Below are 25503 nucleotides of genomic sequence, written 5' to 3'. Positions count from 1 at the left end.
CGGGATTGACCTGAGCAATAATGGGGCGGTGGGGAGGGCCTGAGGGGGAGCGGTGGGGGTGGCTGGGACCTGTGCTTATGTGGGCAGTGATGGAGGCATGGGAACAGGGATCGGCACCAGTGATGAGCCAGGAGAGGCAGGCAGCAGGCCCCCCGGGCTAAGGGCGCGTCCGGGCTCTTACCAGCTGGCGAGTGTAGGAGGAGCTGGCGCACTGCTGGGTGACGCCCATGCAGAAGCAGGGCAGGCAGCCATCGGGGTTGCTGGCGCTCAGGTGGAAGTGGTGAGGCCGGCACTGGCTGCAGGTGAGGCCTTCCACGTGGGCCTGCAGGACGGACAGAAAGGCAGGTGGGGAGCCTGGATGGGTCCCTTGTATGGCTGGCAGCCTTTGAGGACAGTCTTCCCAGCCGTTTCCGGGGGTTCTAGGGGGGCCCCTGCTGCCCCCGGCCGAGGCCCCAGCTCCCATCGGATGCTGCCTGACACCTCGAGGCCCCGAGCAGGGGGGCAGGGACGGGCCCCGTGAGGCAGGGGGGCAGGCCACAGGGGCAGCCCTGGAGGCTGGGAGGCACGGAGGTGCCGGTGGCCGGCTTGGCTGCGGCCTGGGGCCTCGTGAGGGCGGGCTGGGACTGACCTTGCAGTGGCACTGGCCAGCAGGGTCACACTGGCTGCTGACGCTGCCCTGGGGGTCACAGCCGCAACCGACCGGCTCCGGCAACTGGCCATCGCTCCCTAAGGTGGAGGGAAGCCGCTACTGCTGGGGCCCCAAACCCGCCACGAAGCATCCCCATTCCCACCACCCTCTGGCCATCCGCTCCCCCCGAGGGAACCAATGTTTGCTTCTGAACACCCGCCACGTGCAGGCATTGGCCACATTTGCAGACGCCCTCTGGGGTGGGTGGGCCTTTTACGACCCCCATTTTACAGGTAAAGAAGCCGAGGTTCGGGAGAGGCAAAGTCACATTCCCTATGTTGAAGGAGAACAAAGGCTCTGTCCTAGCTCCATCCCCAGGGTGGCCAGATCCCCAAAGCCTCCCCAAGCCTACTCACTTCGACAGGGCTGGCCCTGGCTGGGGTTGCCGTAGTAACCTGGCGCACACCTGCGGTGAGAGAAGGTGCTGGGTGAATGCAGGGAAGAATCACTGGGCTGTGCTGGGGGCCCTGTACTGGACTCGGTGACCTCTGAGTGCTGGACGAACCAATTGGCCTAACTTACCCATTGCACAGATGGAGAAGTAGAGGGGAGAAGAGGGGCAGTGACAGGCCACAGGCCATGGAACCAGTGAGATCAGCAGGGTCAGGCCTCGAACCCAGGACTTTCAGCAAGAATGAGGGGTTTCTGGGAAGACTTTGGCCTCACTGGGGATGGGAGTGTTGGGAGATGGGGGTGATCTGCAGGTCTAGATCTCTGAGAGCCTCAAATGCCAGGTGAAACGTTCAGGCTCTCAGGGTGGGGGGCGGCGCTGACTGTCCCCGGGGCCTGTGTGAGGCAGAGTTGGGGGCTTCTGCGCCCTCCTGAGCCGGAGAGCTGGGCCCAGCCCACTTCTGGGGGCAGCCCCTCGTGCAAACTCCCCACCCTGTCCACGCCTGCCTCACCTCTCACAGTGACGCCCGCTGTGGCCTGGGGAACACGCATCGCAGGTGGGGTGGCCGTCTGTGTCCAGAAAGCAAGTGTGGGTGGCTCTGCGGAGGTAGGGGGTGAATTTCCAGTTAGAAGGTCAGCCGCTGTTCCTTCAGGCCCAGGGCGCGAGGGTGAGGAGGAGGGGCCGTGTGAATTAACACGTCCTGAGAGCCAGCTATGTGCCAGGGTGTGTGCTAAGAGTTCCGTGGCTTCATCTCAGGCTCATAGTAGGGGCTAAGGTGTGTGTGTGGCGGAGGAGTGCTGGGAGGGGTGCTTCATTATCCCCATTTCACAGGTGAGGAAGTTGAGGCCTAGAGAGGGAAGTGTACCTCATACAAAGTGGCATAGTGAGAAAGTGGTAAGGCCAGGGTTTAACCACTGCCTCTCAGGAGGGCCTGGGAGGAAGGCAATCTGGGACAGAGCACTGGACATTTCGGGCAGGGGCTGGACGCACTGGCCGGCAGCGGGCGCTCCGTGGCAGGGGCACGGCTGGCAGTCGTGTGGTGTCCCACGCTGGGCGTCCCCGTAGTACCCGGGCTGGCACTGCTCACACCGGGGGCCCTCTGTATGGTGCTGGCATTCCTGGGGCAGGCAGACCGTGGGGCTGAGGCTGGGCCCCTGGAGGCCACAGACCCCTGGGGTAGGAGGGAAATTGGGGGGGCTCACCTGACAGGCGCCTGTCTCGGGCTCACAGACCTCGGTGTGGCCGTGGCAGCTGCAGCGTTCGCAGGTGCCCAGGTAGAGGCCGCTGGGCATGCGTGTGTAGCCTGCGTCACAGTCCTGGGCACAGCCAGAGGGACTTCCTCAGGGCCTGCTCTGGGTCGGGACCGCCGGACGGTCGGGGTGGGCTTGGGGGGGTGGGGGAGCTAAAGGAGAAGGAGCCAGAGCACCACCGTGGAGGGGGCTGGCTGGACAGGTGGGTGGGGCACGGGCTCACCTGGCAGGATGGACCTCGGTACCCAGGCGGGCAGGCACACTGCTCCACCTCCAGTGCAGGGTCCTGGCCAGTGTCCTCAGGCACGGCCACGTCCATGCTAATGCCGGAGACCCTGGGGACGACAAGACCCCGGAGTGAATGAGCACTGGCGCTGTACCTGTGTGCAATCCCCGGGGTCCTACACGTGATCACGTCGTTAATCCTCCTGGCAGCCCTGCCTCGATGCTACTGGGGCCCTGCCCAACTCTCTCTACCTGGTGTCCATCCCTCAGCAGCTGCAAGGACTGTGGCGAAGGGCTTATACCTGCAACTTTCTCCAGGGAATGAGCCTTCCTCACCAGGAGAGGTCCCACCAACCTACTCCCTTAGGGGGACCAATGAAGACCGGCCCAGGGTATAAAGGCCCCTCTGGTTCACGCAGGATGACTCTGCAGGGCTCCGTGGCGATGAGCCCCAGGCTGGTCTCTACCAGAAACCACTCCCTTGCTGGCCACTTCCTCCTCCTGTCTCCCTTCCTCCCAGGTTCTCCTTGCCAATGACTCAAATCCCCATCTCTGGCTTTGCTCCTTGGGAACTCCACCTGACACAAGCCCTATGGCAGAGGAACTACTATAATCTCCCTTTTGTTGCTGTTGTTGTTAAGTCGCTAAGTCGTGTTCTACTCTTTTGCGACCCCGTGAACTGTAGCCCGCCAGACTCCTCTGTCCACGGGATTTCCCAGGCAAGAATACTGGAGCAGGTTGCCATTTCCTTCTCCAGGGGATCTTCCCGATCCAGGGATAGAACCTACGTCTCCTGCATTGGCAGGCGGGCTCTTTACCACTGAGCCACCTGGGAAGCCCTACCATCTACATTTCACAGATGATAAAATGAGACACAAAAAGGCTGCACAGCAGGAAAGAGTTAGAGCTGGCAGTCCGCCTGCCCCGCGTTGCACCTCTGAGCCTGGAGCCACCCCCAGTCCCTTCCTGCCCTCCCGCCCTGGCCCCGGACACCTGCTCTCAGCTGGCCGCTGGGTGTGGGACGCCTGGATCAGGAGGCTGTCGATGTCCGCTAATGCCATCAGCAGGTGCTCCCTTGTGGCCGGCTGCCCGTCAGGCCGCTGCCACGCTTGCTGCCGAAGAAAGAGCTTATGGGCTGCAGTCCCTGACATCCGGACACCCCTGAGTGAGGGGCGCAGGGAGGCCCCCTGGAGGTCTCCTGGGACCGGTGCTGCTCACCTCCCAGAAGGGCACGGTGAAGGTGCTGGGCTGGCCAGAGCTGGGCTCCTGGGAGGTGTGGTGCTCCAAGATGATGTTATTGCCCTGCAGGACCACCAGCGGCTGCCCATGCAGGGGCGCGGAGCCAGGCTGGGGCCGCTGGGTCATCGTAAAGCGCAGCTCTCCACCATAGGAGGTCACCTGGGACCCGAGGGGGACAGGCACTCAGCTGGGGCCCCACCCTGGGGTCCTGCCGCTGCTCGGGCCGCAGCCTCTTCCTCAAAGGCCCCAGGCAGCCCCTGCCCACCTTGTCCCCCAGGAAGCGTGGAGGGAGGCTCCAGAAGTAGGGCCCAGGTGGCAGGCTGTGGAAGGAGGAGAAGACCAGTTCCCCGGGCGAGGGCGACGAGATGCCCTCGCTGGTGTTGTGGGTGCCCGTGGGGTTGGTCAGGGTGAACTGAGTGGGCTCCTCGGAGGCCCCCAGCACCTGGCAGAGGTGGGAGAAGAGGCCAGGATGGGGGCTGTGGCCTGCCACTTGGCCCTGGGTCCACCCATCCCTGGGCTTGGCAGTCCCGCCCGTCTGGCCAGCCCCACTCCTCGCCTAGGTACCTGGGCACGGCGCCAGGAGGAGCTGGTGCACTGGCGACTGACGCCCATGCAGAAGCACTTGAGGCAGCCGTCGGGGTTGCGGGAGCTCAGGTGGAAGGAGCCGGCCACACACTCGTTGCACAGGCGCCCCACCACGTTGTTCTGGAGGGACAGAGCTGGGAGCTGCAGGGTGGCCCACGGGAGGTGGGGGGCGTGGGGGGCGCTCCCTGCAGCTTCCGGTCTAATCTACCCACATTCCAGACCAGAACCCAAGGCCAGGGGGGCCCTGGAAAGAGCACGCTTATGAGGGCTGGCCACCATGTGAATAGTAATTCCCAACTGATGGAGCCTATACACCCAGTCATTTTCCTGTTTTCTCTGTGCTTGCTAGGGAGCTCACGAATAAATTTTAGACTTGAAATATAGCAACGTGGTGAAAATAATTGTTGTTCAGTCACTAAAGTTGTGTCTGACTTTTTTGTGACCCCCATGGACAGTAAGTAGCCGACCAGGCTCCTGTGTCCATGGGATTTCCCAGGCAAGAATGCTGGAGCGGGTTGCCATTTCCTTTCCCAGGGGATCTTCCCAACCCAGGGACTGAACCCGGGTCTCCTGCCTGGCAGGTGGATTCTTTACCAGCTATGCCACCTGGGAAATCCTGGTTAAAATAACTCCTGCTACTATTAATGGACTGTTTAATGCACTGCACTAGTTTCTATTCAACCAGCACCTCATTTAATTTCTTGAAGTTCCTTGAGAGGGATGGGCTATTTCCATGCTTCACGCGAGGAAACCGAGGCTCAGGGATGGGAAATGACTGACATGGTGGCATCGGTGACCAGCTTGCTGATCCACTCCGGGACGGAAGATGGGAGTAAAGTGCTTGATTTCCAAATCTGTCTGCTTCTTTGTTCTGCAGACACCTGAGGCTCCTGCTCTCAGGCAAACCATTTCCCTCCTCTGAGCTCCCATCTCCTCACCTCTGAATCAGTGACGCTAATAGCTACACCATTGTGTCAACGGGGAATGAAGCATGGTCAGAGCAAAGGTCCGACGGTCACACAAGGGTGGACCTGAGCCTGGAACCCAGGCCACCTGCCTCTCACACCAGTTGCTCCTTTCTGATGCTGGACCACTTTTCATGAGGAAGGGGATGTCTAGCTAGCCAGACCCATCGGCCTGCAGCGGAGGCCAACACCCACTGGCCAAGGAGCCAGGGAGAGGATGCAGCCTCCTTCCTCCTCCTCCTCCCGGCTGTGGGCGGGAACCCAGGGCCCCCAGGGTCGGGGCGGGAGCTTACACGTACCTTGCAGAGGCAGGCCTCCCCAGAGGATCCCGTGCTGCCTCGCTCATCACAGCGCACGATCTCCTGGTCTGGAGACGCAAAGTTGGTGTTGGCAGGGAAAGTGGGAATAAGATGGACATAATCTGGACAGAATGGGGGGGTGTGGGGCACTCCCCAAGGACCAGGGGGAGTTTGTGCTGGACCAGGGCCTCGGGCCTGGGGGCGGGAGGCCTGGGAAGGCGCCGGGGACGGTGTGTGCGATACTCACTGGTGGGCCTACACTTCCCGTTGGGCTGGATGGGGTTGCCCTCGTAGCCGGCGGCACAGCTGGGGGAGACAGAGGGTGGTCAGGGGCATTCCCAGACCCCCCACCCCCTATGGCCTGCTTCTCCCGGCCCCTACCGGCTCTCGCTCACCTCTCACAGCGGCGGCCTGTGTAGCCTGGGGCACACGCGTCACACGTGGCTTGGCCGTCCGTGTCCAGGAAGCAGGTGTCCGAGAACCTGTGGGGATGAGGCGGACAGGACGTGGGGCAGGGCTGCAATGAGGGGCCGGGCCAGGGCTCACAGACCCGCTCTGGGAGTGACCACTGTCCACAGGGACACAGCAGGCCACGAGGCCCATCTGCTCTTTTTAAAAATTTTTTTCAAGATATCTTATTTATTTTGGCTGCTCTGTGAGGCATGTGGGATCTCAGTTCCCCAGTCACGGTTTGCACTCAGGCCCCCTGCAGAGGAAGCACATAATCTGGACCGCTGGACCACCAGCCAGGGGAGTCCCGAGGCCCGCCTCCTCTAGAGCTGCAGCCTCACCGCGCACTGGAAAGACAGAGGGGCCCGCTGCATGGAGCAGGAGGCAGGCCCGGAGAGGTCAAGGGGCCAAGGGTACTTATCCACCAGGCAAGCCTCCGAAACCAGGTCTCCCACCTCCCAGCCCAGAGGATGCCCCAGGCCCAGTCCCCCGTCCGCGCTCCCCGTCCCGCCTGCCCCTCCCGAGCCGGGTCTGACCTGCGGGAGGCATCGATGTATGGGCAAGGGCAGGGCCGGCAGGCAGTGGCTGTGGCCTTGGTGGCATCCCCGAAGAAGCCCGCCTTGCATTTGTTGCACTGCGGTCCCTCCGTGTTGTGCTGGCAGTTCTGGGGGGAAGGGGAGGGAGGCGCTCAGGCTGGGCGGAGCAGCCCTGTGGCCCCCCTGCCCGATGTGGGGCCACACTGGACCAGATGGGGCTCCATGAGGGAGGGCCTCTGAGGCTGTCTGGATCAGTGTCCCTGGTCATGCAGGAATGACCCCACAGCTTTGTAGACAGGGGAACATCAGCTCCATTCTGACGGGGAGCTCATCACCCCGCATGGCAGCCTGTCCCATAGACGGTTCCAAATACTTGCTCTGTATTGACCTAAACCCACATTCTCCTTCCAATCCATACCCATTGGCCAGTTCTGCCCTCTATAGGCGGTTCCTTCTACTCCTGATAGCTGTTCAGGGACTTGGAGATCATTGTTTTCCCTGCTTAAACCTCTCAGCTACCAATTCCAGCTCCCTCCACCATTCCTAAGAAATAATGTAAGATTTATAGGCTCCTTCCTGTTAGGAACGGCCTGCTTAGGGAAATGCTTTATGCCTTATTCTCCAGGAGTGATTGGTCGGACCGAAGTGAAGAGTAGGACTTTCACCTCCCTTATCTGGACATAATATTTCTGTTAATGCATCCAGAGGTCAAGAGAACTTGTGTGGCAGCCACAACAGTCATTCTGGAGGCTTGTGCTAAGCATGCGGGCACAAGGAAGTCTCAGCTGGAGCCTCCCACCCTGCTCTTGCCTCTAGCCAGTATCCAAGTGCCAAATGGCATGACTCACCAGGCAGTGGCCATATACAGGGTCACAAGAGCTGGCGTGCCCATTGCAGTTGCAGCCAGAGCAGGTGCCCAGGTAGGGCCCCCCAGGCACCCGGGTGAAGTGGGCATCACAGCTCTCACAGGATAAGCCGGAATAGCCGATGGGGCATCTGTGGGGACAGAACCAAGACGGTGGCTGCAGGGACCATGAAGCCTGGAGGTTTCTCCCCGACCTCAGCCAGGGCCTCTGTGGTCCCCGGTCCAGCTGGGTCAGGCACCTGCAGTCCTCGACGCTGTGGGCGCGGCCGTGGCTGGTGGCGTAGGTGACGGTGGTATCCATGGCAACGTCACTCAGCCCCACACTGGCCATCTTGTGGTCGTACACCGTCTGGATGAGCACCGCTTCCAGGCTCTGCAGCACCTGCAGCATCTCTGCCCGCTGCACCGGCCGGCCGGACTCATGCACCCAGTGCTCCTGGGTGGGGAACAAAGGTCAGGGTGTGGGGGGAGGTTGTGCATCAGCACCTGCCCAGTCTGTACCCCCAGGGGAGCAGGCCCCACGTACCTCAGAGAGCTGGACCTGGCGCTGGTTCGGGACCCCCGGCTGGGTGGACGTGTGGCCCCGGGAGAGCAGGCGGTGGCCGGCGCCCACAAGGACCACGTCCGGCCGCTGCACTGGCTCCAGCGTGCCACGTGCCAGCTCATAGCGCACCTTGTAGCGCAGGGAGCCGCCGTAGGAGTCCACCTGGCCGGGACAGGGCGGATCAGGGCTGGGCAGCCGTGGGCACACACGGTGCTCGCTGGGTGCCCCCCTCCCAGCTTTAGAGGGAGCGGAGTACAGGCAGGCTCCGAGCATGGATGCGGGGTACTGGGCCCCTCCCCACCCAGGGCGGCCCCGTCACCTTGTTGCCCAGGAACTGCTCGGGCAGAGCCCAGAAGGAGTCGTGGACCAGGAAGCGTCGGGAAAGGTCGACCAGCTGAAACTCCTGTAGAGTGGTGTCGATCTGCAGCTGGGTGGAGGAGACGGGTGGCATGCCCGGCTGCGCGGGCATCGTCACGTTCACACCTGGGGGGCACAGGGAGGGATGAGTGCCATGCACGTGGCTGCCCGAGACAGCCACCCGGGTGGTAGTCCAGAGAGACGGAAAATTCTGAGAGAAGTGTGATTTAGAGGGAGCGTCAGTCTCTCTCCCAAAGTCAAATAAAAGCCAAGTTTTCCCCCCTGCTGAATTCCTGGAGCAGCATTTCCCGAAGCACTCTCCAAGCAAAGCCAATGCTGCCGAACGATAGTGGGGAACCATTTGGGAACCCCAGGGTCAAGGAATCTACTGCAGGACTTCTCAGAGCCTTTGCTTGCCAATAGACGGGTATCGATTGTAGATTTCACTTCTCCTAAAAGAGCTTGTTTTCCCCCTGAGATGCTTTTCCCACAGGGCTCGGCATTTCTTCGGCAACCCCGTGTGCCTCCCTGGACTGGCTCCATCTGTCCAAGGCATATGCTGCTTTCCCGACTGTCTGCCCTTTGAGCCTGCAGGAGCCTGGTGCCCGTCTCCCACCCACCAACACACCCTTGAAGTCGTTGGGCTGGTCAAAGCGGAGCCGGATCTGGTCCCGGAAGCGGCGGCTGCTCTGGCACACGTTGGTGACGCCAAAGCAGAAGCAGGGCAGGCAGGAGGCGCTGTGCTCCAGGTAGAAGTGCCCATCAGGGCAGGGACCTGCGGGGCGGCACGGGAGTGGGCTACAGCCGGTCCCTGGAGAGCAAGCCCGGCTCCCGCCCCGTGCCCGGTGCCCGCCTGCCTTGGTGGGCCATACCCCGCTGCGGGATGAGCTCCAGGACGCCGTCGGGAATGCCGAACACCATGCCTCGGGCGTTCATGGCCTCGCAGGTGTAGGCGCCCTGGTCTGCCTCCTTCACGTCGTGGATGGTCAGCGTGCCGCGGCCGCCCTCACTGGTCACTGTCACCCTGGTGGGCCCCCCCCGAGACAAGAGGCAGGGTCGGGCCAGGACGGCTGGCCGCACCTCCCCTCCAGCCCCAGCCCCCTGCCGGGACCCAGAGCCACACCTCGGATGTGAGGGGATGTGGCCCCAGTTGAGTCTCCAGTTGATGATAGGGGTGGGGACGCCGATGGCCACGCAGGTGAAGGTCACTGTCTGGCCCCGGGAAGCCTGGATCAACTCCTGGGGAGGGGTCACCACCTGGGGAGGCACTGGGGGAAGAAGCGAGCAGGAGTGAGGGGTGGGAGGCACCAAGCGGGGAGGAGGAGGGGGCCGGGGTGGGGAGGCTTCGGGGAGGGGCCAGGGCCCAGAGCTCGCCCCCCAGCTCCCTGCTCACTGCAGCCGAACTCATCGCTGCGGTCCGGACAGTCGCTCTCCTCGTCGCAGTGGAAGCTGGCCGGGATGCAGGTGTTTGTGGACACGCAGCGGAACTTGGTGGGCCCACAGACATCCTCGGGGCGCTTGACAGCTGGGGACGGAGCCAGGCGGTGTGGGCAGTGGGCACTGCCCTCAGGGAGGACCCACCCCCACCCCACCAAGCCCTTGCCTACTTATGGCCCCCAGCCCAGGCTGCCCACCTTCCCTGGGTGTTCCTAGGATCACGCTCTCATCTTGCCTGCTTGACAACACAGGCCCCCTGACCAGGCCCAGACTCTGCCACCACGACACTGCCCACAATGCCGTGGTCCCCAGTCATCCGTCCAACACACTCCACCTGTATCCCCTGACACAGTCACACACGGCACAGCAGTCACGCGGCTCCTCCCACATCCAGCCACCAGAGACGCACAAGATCAAAGGCATGGCCCCGGGAGCCAGTACCTTGGGACACCGGGTGCTACCTGGGCACTTCTGTCTACTGGAAAGGCCTTTAGCAAGGGCCTGCTGCAGCCCAGACCTCGCTGCCCCGTACCCCTCTAAGGGGCCCAGGGGTGGCACCTGACCCGAGACAGCCGTCCATGGACTGATCAGAGGCCTGGAGCTGACCCGGGCCCAGGGTTGGGCCCCAGCTAGGCATCTCTAGTAGATGCTAACTGACTTTCTTCTTCAGGGACACGGAGCTTGAGACAGACACACAAGCACGGACAGACAGGGCAGAGGGGTACAGGAGCAGAGGCCACCTGGCCACAGAGGGGGAGCTCAGAGGAGGCCAGGAGGACCCACCTGCTGCTCCTCCCAAGACCCCACCAGCCTCTAGAGCCACTCCCCTTTCACACCCTCTGTTCTGCACTCGGTCAGCAAGGACTTGGCTTTCCTTGGACTGTTGCCCTGCAGAGGCCTCCGAGAAGCACTTTTCAACTAAAACCCTCAATTACTTCTCCCTCTCAAGGGACTGGGTTGTCAGGCAAGCTTGGAGTCACAGAGGGGTGACATAAAACTCTGCCAGTCTGCAGCACGACGCTGGCCCTCTCTCTCCAGGGTTTGCTGTGAAGCGGGGACCGCAGGGGAGGCAAGGAGGAGAGGCTGGACCCGTGGACATTCGGAATGTCAGCACACTCAGACTGTGACCCAGGATCACAGAGCAAGGCTTCCATTATCCTCAATCTGGGGCCTAAAAGGCCCCCGGCTTCGCCTCATACGATCAGACATGCAAGATGCTACCTGAGGTGGTCCCTGGCTCTCCAGGCTCACCCACTTAACTGTCAGGGTGTCTATCACACTGACTAGGCAGATGGGTGGGCAGTGGAGAGAAGGGTGGCTGGGCAGATGAATGGGAGGCGAGAAAGATGTTGGCTCCATGAATGGCTAGTGGAATGGGGAGCTGGCAAGATGGATAACGCGTAGATGGATGATGGATGGACGGATGGAGAAGAGATGGATGGGAGGAACGATGCCGGACAGATGGATAGATGGACAGAGGGATTTATGATGGAATTTATGGTGCAGTGGAGAGGAGGAAGGACACTGGATGGACAGGTAGATGAGGGGTTTTGCAGCTCAGCAACGGATGAATAGACAGGTGGATGGTGGGTGGACAGATGGATGGGAGGAAGAAAGGATGTTGGACCGACAGACAGGTCATGGGTGGTTGAACGGTTACACGGATGAAAAGCTGCAGATGGAGGAACAAATAACGCAGAACCAGCTCTAGATGAAAAATCTGAGGCCCTTAAAGGGAAGGCTTTACCTCACACGTCCATCATCAAGGGACCCTGGTTTATCAAGCCTACTCAGCCACTCATTTGACCCCCACACAAGTATACATGACTAATAGTAATGAATAAATGGACACTGACCACCGGCTCTCTAGCCATGGTGCTCGCTGCAAAGTCCAGCTCAGCATCAGAGAGAGGGAGAGACCTCACAAGTCTGCCCCCAGGGCCTCCACCACTCAGCCAGGGGACGGCGCGCAGACCCGCCGGAGAGGGGTGGGGGCTCGGGGAGCGCGGCCAGCGGGGCGGACACTCACGGCAGTCGGCCTCGTCGGTGTGGTCCTCACAGTCAAAGTCGCCGTCGCAGCGCCAGAGTTTGAGGGCACAGTGCCCGTTTCCACAGGGGAACTCGTTGGGCTCACAGGGCGGGGTGGGGCCTGGGGGAGCACCCGGCCAGGGTTCAGCCAGAGGCCTCTGGGGCCTCTCCCCGGCCCCCACCACCGGACCCCCACCCCGCGCCCCCGCCCGGCCCGCACCGCAGTCCGCTTCATCGCTGCCATCGGCGCAGTCCTCTTGCCCGTCGCACACGTAGTCTTTGGGGATGCAGTGCCCGCTGTGACACGCGGCCTCATGCGGCCCGCAGGGCACAGGCCTGCCTGGGCTGGGCAGTGCGGCCTGGGGGGCTGGGGTGGCTGGGCGCTGCTGGGAGGGGAGTGACTCCGGCTGGGCTGGCGGCGGTGCAGTGGCCCCCAGAGGGGGCGGCTGGGAGCTGAGCGTGGGCATCGGCTCCTCTGTGGACAGAGCCCGCTCAGTGTTGGCACACAGGGGCGGCTCCTCTCCCCTTGCCCCCTGCCCCGTCCCCAGGCCCCTGACCCTGTTACCACCCCTCCCGGGTCCCTGGCTACCTCCCGTCTTGCCTGCAGCAAACTCTCTTGGCAGCCCCCTCCCAGGCTGACGTGGAGGCCACTGAGTGCCCACACAGCCCCTCACCACAATCGAGCTCATCAGACATGTCCCTGCAGTCAGGCCTCCGGTCACAGCGGTACTCCAGGGCCACACACTCGTTATAGCGGTGGCAGGCGAACTCCGCCTCGGTGCAGGCTCTGGGGACCTGGGGCACTGTGGGGAGCAGGGGGGGCCGTCAGAGAGGCAGGCGGGACGTCGGTGGACGATGTCAGGGGGGACACAGGCACTGCAGAGCTGGGACGGGGTTCTGGGGCTCCGTGTCAGGCCCGATGGTTTCTCGCTCAGCAAGGGCCCAGAGCACGCATGGTGGACGCATCACGGCACACGTGGGATGCAGGCTCTGTGGCAGCGGCCTCACCCATTCCCCCGTGCGGGCCCCACACGCAGCTGGCACGCCACGCCATGCAACCACTGGAGCACACGTGGGCAGGCCACAGCCAGGCCTAGCGAGGATGGAGAGGAAGGGGAGGAGGGGCGGCCGGTGCGCTGTGCCCGGCCGCCACGCCCTCACCCTGCCTTGCCCTCCATCCATTAGCTTCTGTAGTGCCCCGGCTTGGCCTGGGTCTGGCTTTACATGCTCACCTGGTGTCACTGCGGCCGCCACAGCGGCCGGGGGGGGCGGGGGTGTCTGTGCTGGAAAGGAAGGTGTCATCAGTAGCCGTCCCGCCTGGGAGCTGGGGGCTTGCAGGGCTGAGCCAGCCCCATCCTACCCTCCCTAGCCAGAAGGACTCATTAAAAAGTGGGAGGAAGAGGACTAGGTCTCCAGGCATCTTGATCTGGGCCTGGGGATGCCAAGGAACAAACTTGATCTGTGGGCACATTAATTGAGGTGTGATGTGCAGAACAAGGGAGGTGACGGTTTCACCATGTTTTTTTCTGATGGGGTCACACCATGGTAAGGGTGGACTTTGTTCAGTTCTGGGTTCCACTTAGTCGGGGAGGAGGGTGACATGTCCCAGAGAGAGGACTGAGATGCAGACTGGGATGGGAACTCCCAGCCTGTGAGGAATGAACCGGGACTGTTTGGCTCAGAGAAGAAAACACTCCGGGAGTCGGAACGTGAGTCAGAGGGTGCAATGAAAAGAAAGCTGGGCCCCACGGAAGGTTCAAAGGTACAAGCTGTGCATCTAACAGCTGTGTGCCTGGGGCCAGTTTCCTGTGATCTCTGAGCTGCACTTCTCACAGGTTCTGGCAAGACCAGCACAAACACAGAGTTTGGTTTGCATCCTGGCTTTTGCACTCTCTGTGTATGTGGATTTGGAGCAACCATTTTTCCCTCACTGGGCCTCAGGGCCCTTGTCTCGAAAACAGGAGAAATAATATCTACATCATAGGAATTACTGTGAAGTCTGAATGGGAGTGGCGTGCATACAGTCAGGGCTCAGCAAGTAATTGTTGGTGATTAAACAGAAAAGTATCTTGGACCTGAAAGCACTGTGTGAAGAAAGGAATTTACTACTTATTGTCAAGGTAGAGAGGTTAATAGAGAGAAAAGCAGAAACCGGGCCTCATGGGTACCGGCTGGAGGGAACGGATGTTGCTCAACCCAAGATAAGATTGCAAGATTGATGGGGAAGACTCATGAGCTGGTGAGCTCCCCATCGCTACCAGCATGAAAGGCCAAACTAGGAGGGCCCATGGTGGGGACACTGAAGGGAGGGAGGGGGCGCACATGAGTCTGAGAACCCGGAGGGGTCGCCCCTGGCTTCAGGATGGGCTCACCTGTGCCCAGGCGTCGGAACTGGAATCCCTGGGGAGAGGTGACGTAGGAGGCGATGGAGCCGCTGGAGATGACACCGTGCAGCACCTCCTGAATCTGAGCCCCATCAGCATTCCCTTCCGAGCCCACATCCAGCTCCACAAAGACCCAGCCGTCCAGCTCTCTGGGGGTGGATGTGGGGTAGGGCGGAAGAGGGAGGGAGACGCCTGTGATCTCAACTCCTGCCCCGGGGCCCCTGCCTGATGCTCAGGCCTGATTTCAACTCTCCCCCCGGCTCCTGGACAGCCTGCACCCCACATGGGGCAAATGAAGGTCCAAACTGCCCCTCCACCAGTCTTCGAATTTCCACCCAGAGTGGGGCCGCCCCTTGGGCCCCTCCTGCTGCCCACCTGCCCCCGGGGCTCCTCCCCGTCCCTGTCCGCCCCACACCAGCTCCCCCTCCCCCAGGGCCCCTCTCACTTGATGAACACCACGCTGACAACCTGGTCTCCAGGGATCTTCAGGTACTCTGACTCCAGCTGGAGAGGGACATGGCACCATCAGCCTCCGGACCCTTCGCCCCACCTTCAGTCCTGCCCCACCACACTCGGGGAGCCCCCCTCAAAGCCCCTTCACCTCACCGTGTCTACCACAGCCTCTGACACCTCTCGGAACTCCTCGGAGCCTGCGTCCTCCAGCTGAGGGCTATAGTCGATGGAGTGAGTGAAATTTACCAGTGCTCGGAAATAAACTGCAGAAAGGAGTTGGGAGGGTGGCGTCACTATGAGGGCCCCAGACCGGCAGAATGGGGGCCTCAGGCAGCTGGGCCAGTGGGTGGAGATGGGAAGACGGTCCCTGGAAGCCTCCAGCTGAGGCCGACACCTGTGTGCCCATAGCTGTGCCCAGCAGGACTGCCCAGGGCTCAAAACCCAGGCCTCGCACTTGAGCGAAGGGCTTAACTAACAGGGAAAATGGCCCAATCCAGATCCCAAGTGATGGTGCAGAAGAGGAGGCCTCCCCTGGCTCAGAGGAAGGCTGGGTGACAAGGGGGACGCTCCAGAGGAGATGGCCTGGCAGAGAAATATTTTTTCCTTTGGTTGCACCACACTCCTTGTGGGATATTAGTTCCCAAACTAGGGATCAAATCAGGTCCTCAGAAGTGAGAGTGCTGAATCCTAACCACCGGGCCGCCGGGGAATTCCCGCCACCCCCATCCCCCTGCTTTTTGTTGGTACAGAAATTACTTGAAAGTGACCGTGACAAGTTTCTCCTCCTCCCACCGCCAACTCACGCCAGTGCCTACTCATCCTTCAGGGCTTAGTTCAGCCATCACCTCCTCCAAGAAGACTGCCTGAACTGCCTTCCTTTCCCAACCCTGGCTGATAGAGACCCCTCCTCCGGGGTCCTCCATCCACTTGGTTTCTCCCATCAGCGTACCTTCTACCCGCAAAGTGGCATAGCTCCTCCACGGTTACAAGGGCCTACAGAGCACCATCATAGAGACTGTGGGTTCTGAGGTCAGCCACATCTCAGGCACGGGCCTCACCTCTCTGAACTTCTGTTTCCTTTTTGGTCATATGCAGATATTAATTACATTTACCGCACCGGGTTGCAGTGGGGAATAAATGACAGCGTGCTGACAAGGCCACCTCCCCGGGTGCGAAGATGCAGCCCCGGGCAAGGAGCAGGTACCAGGGAATCAGAAGGTGCCGTCATCTTTCTCTCTACTGCTAGACAATAAATGTGATGGAGGCAACCTCAGATCTCACTTACCCCGGTACCCCCAGTGCCTGGCACACTGTAGGCCTAATATGTGATGGCCGAATAAATTCACAGATTAGTGTGAGCATACACTTACGCCTACTGTTTACTGAGCAACTGCTGTATACATTTAGTGTGCATTAAATCTCATCATGTTCATGAGTCCATGACAGAAGTTTTAAATATGAGTTGTAAATGGAGCATACATGTGTATACACACACACACGCCTGGCACATAGTAGGGGCAATATAACCTGAACTATTACTAAAGGAGAGGCAGCATAGCTTAGCGCTTAAAAGCTCAGTCTCTGAGCAAAATTGCCACTTCTATGAAAATAACTGAAAACTGCCCTGTGGCCTTGAGAAAGTTACTTAATGTCTCTGAGCCTCGGCTTCCTCATCTATAAAACACAGACAAGAGTAGTGTCCACCCCAGAGGGCTGTTGTGAGGATAAAATAAGATGAGGAATAGAAAATGCTTATAACAGCATCTGGCACACACTAGGGGCAGCAAGGGTTAGCTGGATTATCTCTGGTCTTTAAGACAAACCAAAGGAATGGACTTGGTTTTATTTCTTCCCATCTGAGAGAGGCATTCGTGGCTTCATCAGATCTATATTGAAGGTCTTTAATAAGCTAGGCCAATACTTTGGCCACCTGATGTGAAGAGCTGACTCCTTTGAAAAGACTGTGATGCTGGGAAAAATTGAAGGCGGGAGAAGGGGACGACAGAGGATGAGATGGCTGGATGGCATCACCGACTCAATGGACATGAGTTTGAGCAAGCTCCGGGAGTTGGTGATGGACAGGGAGGCCTGGCATGCTGCAGTCCATGGGGTCACAGAGTCAGACATGACTGAGCGACTGGACTGAACTGAATAAGCTAGGCATGTTCTAGGGGTAGGGGATATAGCAGTGAACTTCATACGCGACGATTTCTGTCCCCACGGAGATCACTTTGGAGGGGGAGAAGAAAGGAAATAAAACACATGGGCGAGGAATATCTGGACTGTGGGGGGAAGAAAAAAATGAGGGTGGGGGGAGCGGGCGCGCTGGGGTAGGGTAGGGCTGCTCCTCTCCGAGAGCGGCCAGCAAGGCCTCCCCTCCCAGGGGCATGCTCAGAGGCAGAGAGCGAGGGCCAGGGGGTGTCTGGGAGAAGAGGATTCCAGGCGGGAGGAACTGCAGCTGCGGAGCCCCTGAGGCAGAAGGGGGAGTAGGGAAGCGACAGATGACCCGCAGGCGGGCGGCAGAGCTGGGCCCGTCCCCCTGCCCCTTCACTCTGCCTCTCAGGCCCCCGGGGTGCGCATCCCAACTCCGCACCAGGACCCCCCAACCTCGGTGGCTCACTGAGCAAGCCCCCAGGGAATGGGGATGGCAGCCACGAGACAGCAAGTGTGGCCGGGGTGCCCGCAAGGGAGGGTGCCCGTGAGGGCACGCTGGACCACAGGGCTGGGCTGGGCAGGGCTGCCAGGGGCCGGGCGGGCGGGGTCCTGTGGGCTGGAGCGTGAGGGCCGTGAGCTCGGCCACAGAGGCCTCTTGTGAGCTGGCACAGAGGCCCATTGAGAGTCCCCACCCCAGCCTCTGGCCTCCGCCCCACGGCCCAGAGCGGGCCGAGGAAGCCAGGCCTCTGCCCAGGAATGTGCCCACTGTCGGGGTGAGGGGGGGTGGGTCGGGAAGGGGCCGGGCTCCACAAAAGCCCCTTTCTCCCAGGGCCTGGGAAGGGCACGGACCCTCCAGCCTGCCCCCGCCCCCGCCTCCTCCCAGACTGGGGGCAAGGTCGGGGTGAGCGCCCTCCCTGGCGCAGGTAGCAGAGGGCCTGGGGGCACAAGGTGAGGCTGTGTCTGCTTCAGGAACCGACTACCCGGGCCAAGGGGGCTGCTGAGGGGTGGCCCGGGGTGGGAGTGCTCTCCGGGGCTGGGGGGTCCTGCCCTGGACAGCTGTCTCCGTGCTGGCCCTCATCTCACCCCATCTGGACAGCTCAGCTCAAGCCTGGAGGGACGGGAGGCCCAGAGCAGCCTGGCACCCTGGGTGGGGGTGGGGACCACCCCCAGGGCCTGGAGCCGCCCACCCCACTTACTCTGGATACCCAGTTCCTGCTCAACAGAATTTCCTCCCCGCATACTTTGGCTCCGGATTGCCAGGCTAGTTCTTTGGGGTCCCCTGGGTGGGCTCGGGATTGGCCAGGCCCGAAGTGGATCCATGTCATCTCCAGACTCTAGGGCCTTCGCCCCAAGGGGTCATTGTACCCACCCTGCCTAACAGGCACCCCAGGGTAGAACACCAGGGGCTAGGCCCGCTAAGCCGTGAGCTTAGATCATGCGCCCGGATGGGGAAGGGGTAGGGGAGCAGGTGGGGCCCACTGGGGCAGGGGTGGCGGGCGAGCCTGGCCCCAGACTCTGCAGGGAGGCGCGGGGTCTCGAGTGGGACAAAGGGCAGGCTGGGGAGGAAAAGAGGACCCAGAAGAAAGGAGGGAGCGGACGAAATGGGAGAGAGGCTGGCAGGCTGGGGAGGCGGGGGGGAGGGAAGCGAGTCCCCGCGGCCAGAGGAGACCCCTGGTCATCGTGGGAGGGGGTCCCCGGGCGGAGGGGGGCGGTCCCCGGGACCTGCAGAGCGGAGCAGCAGAGAAGGAGGTGAGGAGGGGGCAGAGACACAGGGAGGTGGAGAGACCAAAGGGAGTGACAGAGGCGGAGACATAAAACAGAAGGGGTGAAGCAGACAGAGAGAAATGGAGTCGGAGATGCGACCGATACAGAGACACTATCGGTACAGAGATGCAGAGAGAGCGCGGTGGGGAGAAGCAGAGAAAAGATGAGCCGAAGGCGGAACGGAGGGAGGGAAAGACGGAGGCATGGACGCGGAGATGGGGTGTCCAACAGACAGAGGGAGGAAAGGTTGGAGAGAGAGGACCAGGCGCGGATGAGACAGACACACAGACCGAGGGAAGGAGACAGCCCAAGGCAGGGCAGGCAGACGCAGGAGACACGCAGACAGGCTGTCGCAGGACGGACAAGAGCCAGAGAGACACAGAGGCCGTCGGTAGACGGGACGCAATGGGGTGAGGGGAGCTGGGCGGGGTCCCAAGGTGGGGGAAGGCAGAGCCAGAGGCTGGCCGGGACGGGTAGGCATTCAGGGCTTGAGGGGTACGGGGCTGGGACAGAGCTGAGGAGAGCCACGCCCCTGCCCGAGGGACGAGGAGAGGGAGGAGGCATCTCAGATGCTCCGCCCTCTGGGCGTGGCTCAGCTTATGGTCAGGACCGCCCTCGCTTACCGGAGGGAGGGAACTGCCCTTGGGCAAGGCTGAAGCAGGCCCACGGACCCTGGGAGTCAGGGAGACTTATCTGCGGCGTCTGGGGCTAAGATTCAGCCCAGCTGCCTGGACCTGCCTCAAGGGCAGCGGGCTGGAGCCAACGTTGGGGCCTGGAGGGCCTAAGTCCCCACACCTTCCCGTATATGAGCCCCACTCACCAGGAGAGGCTCCTGCCCTGCCCCTGGGCCCTCCCCATTGCCTCCTCTCGCTCGCCCTGCCCCCACCTCTGCCTTCTCCCACTCTCTCAGGTGAGCAGGAGGGCTAGCAAGGCCCACTCAGAGCAGCCTCGTGGGACGGGGTCCTGGATGTTTCTGAAGGGACAGGGTGGACGGGACCACGGTGCCAGCAGGCAGCCTTGGCAGGAGGCAGCTCCAGGGATGTGTCAGCATGGGTCATTCTAGGGATGCCTTGTGTGCCTGGGACCCATCTGACACCCACACCCTGGCCCCACCCGGATCCCAGCAGCTGTAGCCCTGCAGAGACAGACATGGGGAGCAGCTTCAGACAGGGTCTGAGTTCCAGGTGCTGGGAGGCCATGGGCAGGACCACGCCACCTAGGGGGCAACCCTCCAGTTTGTACTGGCCCAGTGAGGATGCCCCACCCTCCAGCACTGGGTGGCCCCGAGGCACGGGCAGAAAGGAAGCAACCCCACCACTCCAGAATCATCCCAACCCGCTGGGATGGGCAGCGCTGGGGACGCGGCGGGGCCGCCCAGTGGTGCCTCCGAGCTGAGCTCCGTCCTTGGCCCCGATCACCCTGTGCCCAGGTACTCCCGGAGAAGGCAGCAGGAACCATAGGGTATCCCTGGGTCTTGTCCCGGCTCATTCCTTCTCTGCCCAGAATGCCAGGGTGGGAGAAAACAGAGACTCTGAGCCCCCTCCACGTGCTGGGCCAGCCCCTGCTCTGGCTGTGCATGTGGGGTGCTGGCAGAGTGGGCAGCTGACCGAGGCCTGATTCTTTCCCCCCTAGGAAGCCAGCCCTCTTTCCCCTCAACCCAGGAACCCCAGCCTCCCAGCAGGTGACCTGACCTAAGTCAGGTTCCCTTCCAGGCCCGGCTCTTGGCCTATCCGAATGCCTGAGCTACAGAGCCCCTCGGTCCACCCATCCCTGCTCCGCTCTGCATCGGTCACCCCAAGGAGGCCTCTGGGGAAGGACTCCACAGCTGAGCCACCCTGGGAGGTGAGATTCTGGCTTTGGATGCTGAGCGGCTGACAGTCCCATCGGAACTGGGCATTTTCCAACACAGGCAGGCAGAGAACCCGGACACCCCCAACCTCGTAGGGACCAGCCAGTCAAGGCACACAGCTGTCACTTGGTGGGGAGGAGACCGTCCCCATGGCAGCTGCAAGGAGGCCTCAAGGCCCTCAGCCCAGGAGATGGAGCCTCTGGGGCTGGGATTCCCCAGGGGGCAGGCTGGGCCCTGTGTGCTGTCCCCAGATACCTACCCATCTGGAAGTCCCCGCTGCCCAGGTCGCCGCTGCCCACACCGTCTACAAGCAGAAGAAAGACTTTTTCAGCAACAACTAATCTTCGTTGAGTACCTACTGGGTGTCAGGCGCTGCTCTGGGCACCCAGTACACGGTGGGGAAGATCATGAAAACATAGCTGTTGGGACTTCCCTGGTGGTCCAGGGGTTAAGACTGGGTGCTTCTAATGCAGGGAACTCAGGTTCGATCCCTGGGCGGGGAACTGAGATCCCACAGGCCACGCGGCTCAGCATAAAAAGCGAAAGTGAAAGTCGCTCACTCGTGTCTGATACTTTGTGACCCCATGGCCAGAATACTGGAGTGGGGAGCCTTTCCCTTCTCCAGGGGAATCTTCCCAACCCAGGGATTGAAACCAGGTCTCCGGCATTGCAGGCGGATTCTTTACCAGCTGAGCCACCAGGGAAGCCCGACATGAAATAAAACACAGCTGTAGTCTCCCCTCCACACCTAGGCAGGGCTGCCTGTAAAAACTGTAGGAAGCCTCCATTAGGGACGGTGTGGTCCAGGCTGGATGGAGTGGGCGGGGCCAAGTCAGTCCTGCCTCTAGGTGAGGATGGGAGGAAGCAGAGTAGGGGGCTCTCAGGGGCCATAATCACCCTCTACTGTGCATTGCCCCCCACCTTCCCCTTAAGTCTAGTTCATCCTGGGCTGTGCGGAGAAGCAGCCACCAGCCTGGGGTCACACAGGTGTCAGTGAGGGGTCCTGGGCTCACTGGGACCAGGGCTCAGGATGCACACAGCTCTTAGCCCATTTCTTTTTTTCCTAAGTTTTTTTTTTTTAATTGAAGTATAGCTGCTATACAATATTATACAGTTTACAGGTATACAATACAGTGATTCACAATTTTTTTTTTGGGGGGGAGGGGTTGGTGCATGTGCTGCAAGATCTCAGTTCCCTGACCAGGGATTGAACCCAGGCCCTGGCAGTAAAAGCGCCTAACCACTGAACCGCTGGGGAATTCCTTTAATTCACAAGTTTTAAAGGTTATACTCCACTTACAGTTCTTGTAAGACATCAGCTATATCTCATGTGGTACAGTATGTCCTTGTAGCTTACTTTATATCTAATAGTTCACACCTTTTATTCTCCTACCCTTATATTGCCCCTCCCCTCTCCCCACACCCACTGGTGACCACTAGTTCGTTCTCCACATCTGTGAGTCTGTTTCTTTTTTGCTATATACACTAGTTGTATTTTTTAGACTCCACATACAAGTGATATCATACGGTATCTGTCTTTCTCCAACTGACTTATTCCACTTAGCACAATGCCCTCCAACTCCATCCATATTGCCATAAAGGGCAAAAATTCATTCTTTTTTAATGGCTAAATAGTATTCCATTGCCTATATGTACCATATCTTCTTCATCCAGGCATCTGCTGACGGACACTTAGGTTGCTTCCCTATCTTTCTTAGTCCATCTCTAGAGGGGCTACCTTGGGCAAGTATCTTGGGGCCTCTTTCAGGACCACTGGGAAGCGCCCAAACTCCACCCTGACCCCCTCCACCCCCGGCCACCAGAACGGCCTGCTCACCTCCAGAGGCCTCATCAGCCAGGAAGTCCTCGTCATCAGAAAGGTCTGAGTAGCTCCAGCCAGCCCGGCCGGCTGTGACTGTTTCTGCATCTTCCGGCAGGGACAAGCCATCGTACGCTCTCAGCCCGTGGGTCACCTGTGGGATACCGCACAGACAACTGTGTCAAACTCTCCAATTCCTGCCAAGCCCGGGGCCCCTCTTCTCAAAGGGGGACCCAGAGTCCCACCCCAAGGCCCTCCAGTGGTCAAGTCAGATGTGGTTTGGCAAAGACAGTCAGACTGAGGCTATACCACTGTTTTTGACTCAGTTTCCCCAAATCTCATTAGCCACTGAATAAATCCTCAAATAAACAAATAGTAAACTTATACTTTTTTTCCTTTCTTTCTTTCTTTTGTGGCCATACTGCGTGGCTTGCAGGATCCTAGCTCCTCAGATCAGATCAGATCAGCCGCTCAGTTGTGTCTGACTCTTTGCGACCCCATGAATTGCAGCACGCCAGGCCTCCCTGTCCATCACAAACTCCCAGAGTTCACCCAGACTCACGTCCATCGAGTCAGTGATGCCATCCAGCCATCTCATCCTCTGTCGTCCCCTTCTCCTCTTGCCCCCAATCCCTCCCAGCATCAGAGTCTTTTCCAATGAGTCAACCCTTCGCATGAGGTGGCCAAAGTACTGGAGTTTCAGCCTTAGCATCATTCCTTCCAAAGAAATCCCAGGGCTGATCTCCTTCAGAATGGACTGGTTGGATCTCCTTGCAGTCCAAGTGATTCTCAAGAGTCTTCTCCAACACCACAGTTCAAAAGCATCAATTCTTCGGGGCTCAGCCTTCTTCACAGTCCAACTCTCACATTCATACATGACCACAGGAAAAACCATAGCCTTGACTAGACGGACCTTTGTTGGCAAAGTAATGTCTCTGCTTTTCAACATGCTATCTAGGTTGGTCATAACTTTCCTTCCAAGGAGTAAGCGTCTTTTAATTTCATGGCTGCAGTCACCACCTGCAGTGATTTTGGAGCCCAGAAAAATAAAGTCTGACACTGTTTTCACTGTTTCCCCATCTATTTCCCATGAAGTGATGGGACCAGATGCCATGATCTTCGTTTTCTGAATATTGAGCTTCAAGCCAACTTTTTCACTCTCCACTTTCACTTTCATCAAGAGGCTTTTGAGTTCCTCTTCACTTTCTGCCATAAGGGTGGTGTCATCTGCATATCTGAGGTTATTGATATTTCTCCTGGCAGTCTTGATTCCAGCTTGTGCTTCTTCCAGTCCAGCGTTTCTCATGATGTACTCTGCATATAAGTTAAATAAGCAGGGTGACAATATACAGCCTTGACGAACTTCTTTTCCTATTTGGAACCAGTCTGTTGTTCCATGTCCAGTTCTAACTGTTGCTTCCTGACCTGCATACAGATTTCTCAAGAGGCAGATCAGGTGGTCTGGTATTCCCATCTCTTTCAGAATTTTCCACAGTTTATTGTGATCTGCACAGTCAAAGGCTTTGGCATAGTCAATAAAGCAGAAATAGATGTTTTTCTGGAACTCTCTTGCTTTTTCCATGATCCAGCGGATGTTGGCAATTTGATCTCTGGTTCCTCTGCCTTTTCTAAAACCAGCTTGAACATCAGGAAGTTCATGATTCACATATTGCTGAAGCCTGGCTTGGAGAATTTTGAGCATTACTTTACTAGCGTGTGAGATGAGTGCAATTGTGCGGTAGTTTGAGCATTCTTTGGCATTGCCTTTCTTTGGGATTGGAATGAAAACTGACCTTTTACAGTCCTGTGGCCACTGCTGAGTTTTCCAAATTTGCTGGCATATTGAGTGCAGCACTTTCACAGCATCATCTTTCAGGATGTGAAATAGCTCAACTGGAATTCTATCACCTCCACTAGCTTTGTTCATAGTGATGCTTTCTAAGGCCCACTTGACTTCACATTCCAGGATGTCTGGCTCTAGGTGAGTGATCACACCATCGTGATTATCTGGGTTGTGAAGATCTTTTTTGTACAGTTCTTCTGTGTATTCTTGCCATCTCTTCTTAATATCTTCTGCTTCTGTTAGGTCCCTACCATTTCTGTCCTTTATCGAGCCCATCTTTGCATGAAATGTTCCTTTGGTATCTCTGATTTTCTTGAAGAGATCCCTAGTCTTTCCCATTCTGTTGTTTTCCTCTATGTCTTTGCATTGATCGCTGAGGAAGGCTTTCTTATCTCTTCTTGCTAGTCTTTGGAACTCTGCATTCAGATGTTTATATCTTTCCTTTTCTCCTTTGCTTTTTGCTTCTCTTCTTTTCACAGCTATGTGTAAGGCCTCCCCAGACAGCCATTTTGCTTTTTTGCATTTCTTTTCCATGGGGATGGTCTTGATCCCTGTCTCCTGTACAATGTCATGAACCTCATTCCATAGTTCATCAGGCACTCTATCAGATCTAGGCCCTTAAATCTATTTCTCACTTCCACTGTTTAATCATAAGGGATTTGACTTAGGTCATACCTGAATGGTCTAGTGGTTTTCCCTACTTTCTTCAATTTAAGTCTGAATTTGGGAATAAGGAGTTCATGATCTAAGCCACAGTCGGCTCCTGGTCTTGTTTTTGCTGACTGTATAGAGCTTCTCCATCTTTGGCTGCAAAGAATATAATCAATCTGATTTCGGTGTTGACCGTCTGGTGATGTCCATGTATCGAGTCTTCTCTTGTGTTGTTGGAAGAGGGTGTTTGTTATGATCAGTGCATTTTCTTGGCAAAACTCTATTAGTCTTTGCCCTGCTTCAGAACCAGGGATCAAACCTGAGCCCCCTGCAGTGGACGCACAGAGTCCTAACCACTGGACTACCAGGGAAGTCCTGACAATATACTTAAAACCGCTTCAGTAAGTGACAACTCCTCTTCCCCCGGGAGAAGGCAAGTGATATCCAGGACATGAGTTAAGGGGCCAGGAGGCACAGGCAGGTAGAGGCTGACCATGGCCGGTGCAGATGAGGGGTGTGGGCGAGTGACGGGGCAGCCAGGGTTCAGCACGAATGGGAGACAGAAGCAGAGATGGAGGGGGAGTCAACTGAAGCTGTGGTCTCCAACAGCGCCTCTCCCCCCACACCCCCGCCCCAGCCATCTTGGCTTCTTGTCTCTGCCTCAGCCTGGCCTCCGAGTCTCCAGGCCACAGGGGACACATTCCAGCCACGTTGGAGATCAGCTCTG

The 25503-nt window shown here is 59.0% G+C and overlaps 1 protein-coding gene across 6 annotated transcripts in view; it reads right to left on the bottom strand.

Annotated features, from left to right (window-relative positions):
• Window positions 1–25503, bottom strand: part of HSPG2 (heparan sulfate proteoglycan 2) — a 108246-nt gene that overhangs the window by 47043 nt on the left and 35700 nt on the right. For 3 of the 6 annotated variants that reach the window (XM_044938139.2, XM_044938140.2, XM_044938141.2), the window contains exons 2-33: window positions 22301–22436; window positions 20723–20767; window positions 14850–14959; window positions 14689–14747; window positions 14232–14392; window positions 13092–13142; window positions 12534–12662; window positions 12080–12334; window positions 11861–11980; window positions 9788–9919; window positions 9518–9662; window positions 9267–9418; window positions 9023–9169; window positions 8357–8520; window positions 8020–8199; window positions 7733–7929; window positions 7477–7624; window positions 6629–6756; window positions 6038–6124; window positions 5890–5948; window positions 5643–5710; window positions 4358–4498; window positions 4059–4235; window positions 3773–3952; window positions 3548–3666; window positions 2553–2664; window positions 2282–2395; window positions 2070–2197; window positions 1591–1677; window positions 1045–1094; window positions 629–726; window positions 182–322 (exon numbers count right to left, since the gene is read on the bottom strand). In XM_044938139.2, coding sequence (XP_044794074.2) covers window positions 182–322; window positions 629–726; window positions 1045–1094; window positions 1591–1677; window positions 2070–2197; window positions 2282–2395; window positions 2553–2664; window positions 3548–3666; window positions 3773–3952; window positions 4059–4235; window positions 4358–4498; window positions 5643–5710; window positions 5890–5948; window positions 6038–6124; window positions 6629–6756; window positions 7477–7624; window positions 7733–7929; window positions 8020–8199; window positions 8357–8520; window positions 9023–9169; window positions 9267–9418; window positions 9518–9662; window positions 9788–9919; window positions 11861–11980; window positions 12080–12334; window positions 12534–12662; window positions 13092–13142; window positions 14232–14392; window positions 14689–14747; window positions 14850–14959; window positions 20723–20767; window positions 22301–22436 — 4020 coding nt within the window. The remainder of the gene's footprint in view (window positions 1–181; window positions 323–628; window positions 727–1044; window positions 1095–1590; window positions 1678–2069; window positions 2198–2281; window positions 2396–2552; window positions 2665–3547; window positions 3667–3772; window positions 3953–4058; window positions 4236–4357; window positions 4499–5642; window positions 5711–5889; window positions 5949–6037; window positions 6125–6628; window positions 6757–7476; window positions 7625–7732; window positions 7930–8019; window positions 8200–8356; window positions 8521–9022; window positions 9170–9266; window positions 9419–9517; window positions 9663–9787; window positions 9920–11860; window positions 11981–12079; window positions 12335–12533; window positions 12663–13091; window positions 13143–14231; window positions 14393–14688; window positions 14748–14849; window positions 14960–20722; window positions 20768–22300; window positions 22437–25503) is intronic. The other 3 variants (XM_025278766.3, XM_044938142.2, XM_044938144.2) reach the window with 1 other exon arrangement.

This window comes from Bubalus bubalis, chromosome 2 (assembly GCF_019923935.1).
Source record: "Bubalus bubalis isolate 160015118507 breed Murrah chromosome 2, NDDB_SH_1, whole genome shotgun sequence".
NCBI lineage: Eukaryota > Metazoa > Chordata > Mammalia > Artiodactyla > Bovidae > Bubalus > Bubalus bubalis.
Note: the sequence above shows the minus strand (reverse complement) of the source record. Positions and strands in the feature narration are given on the sequence as shown.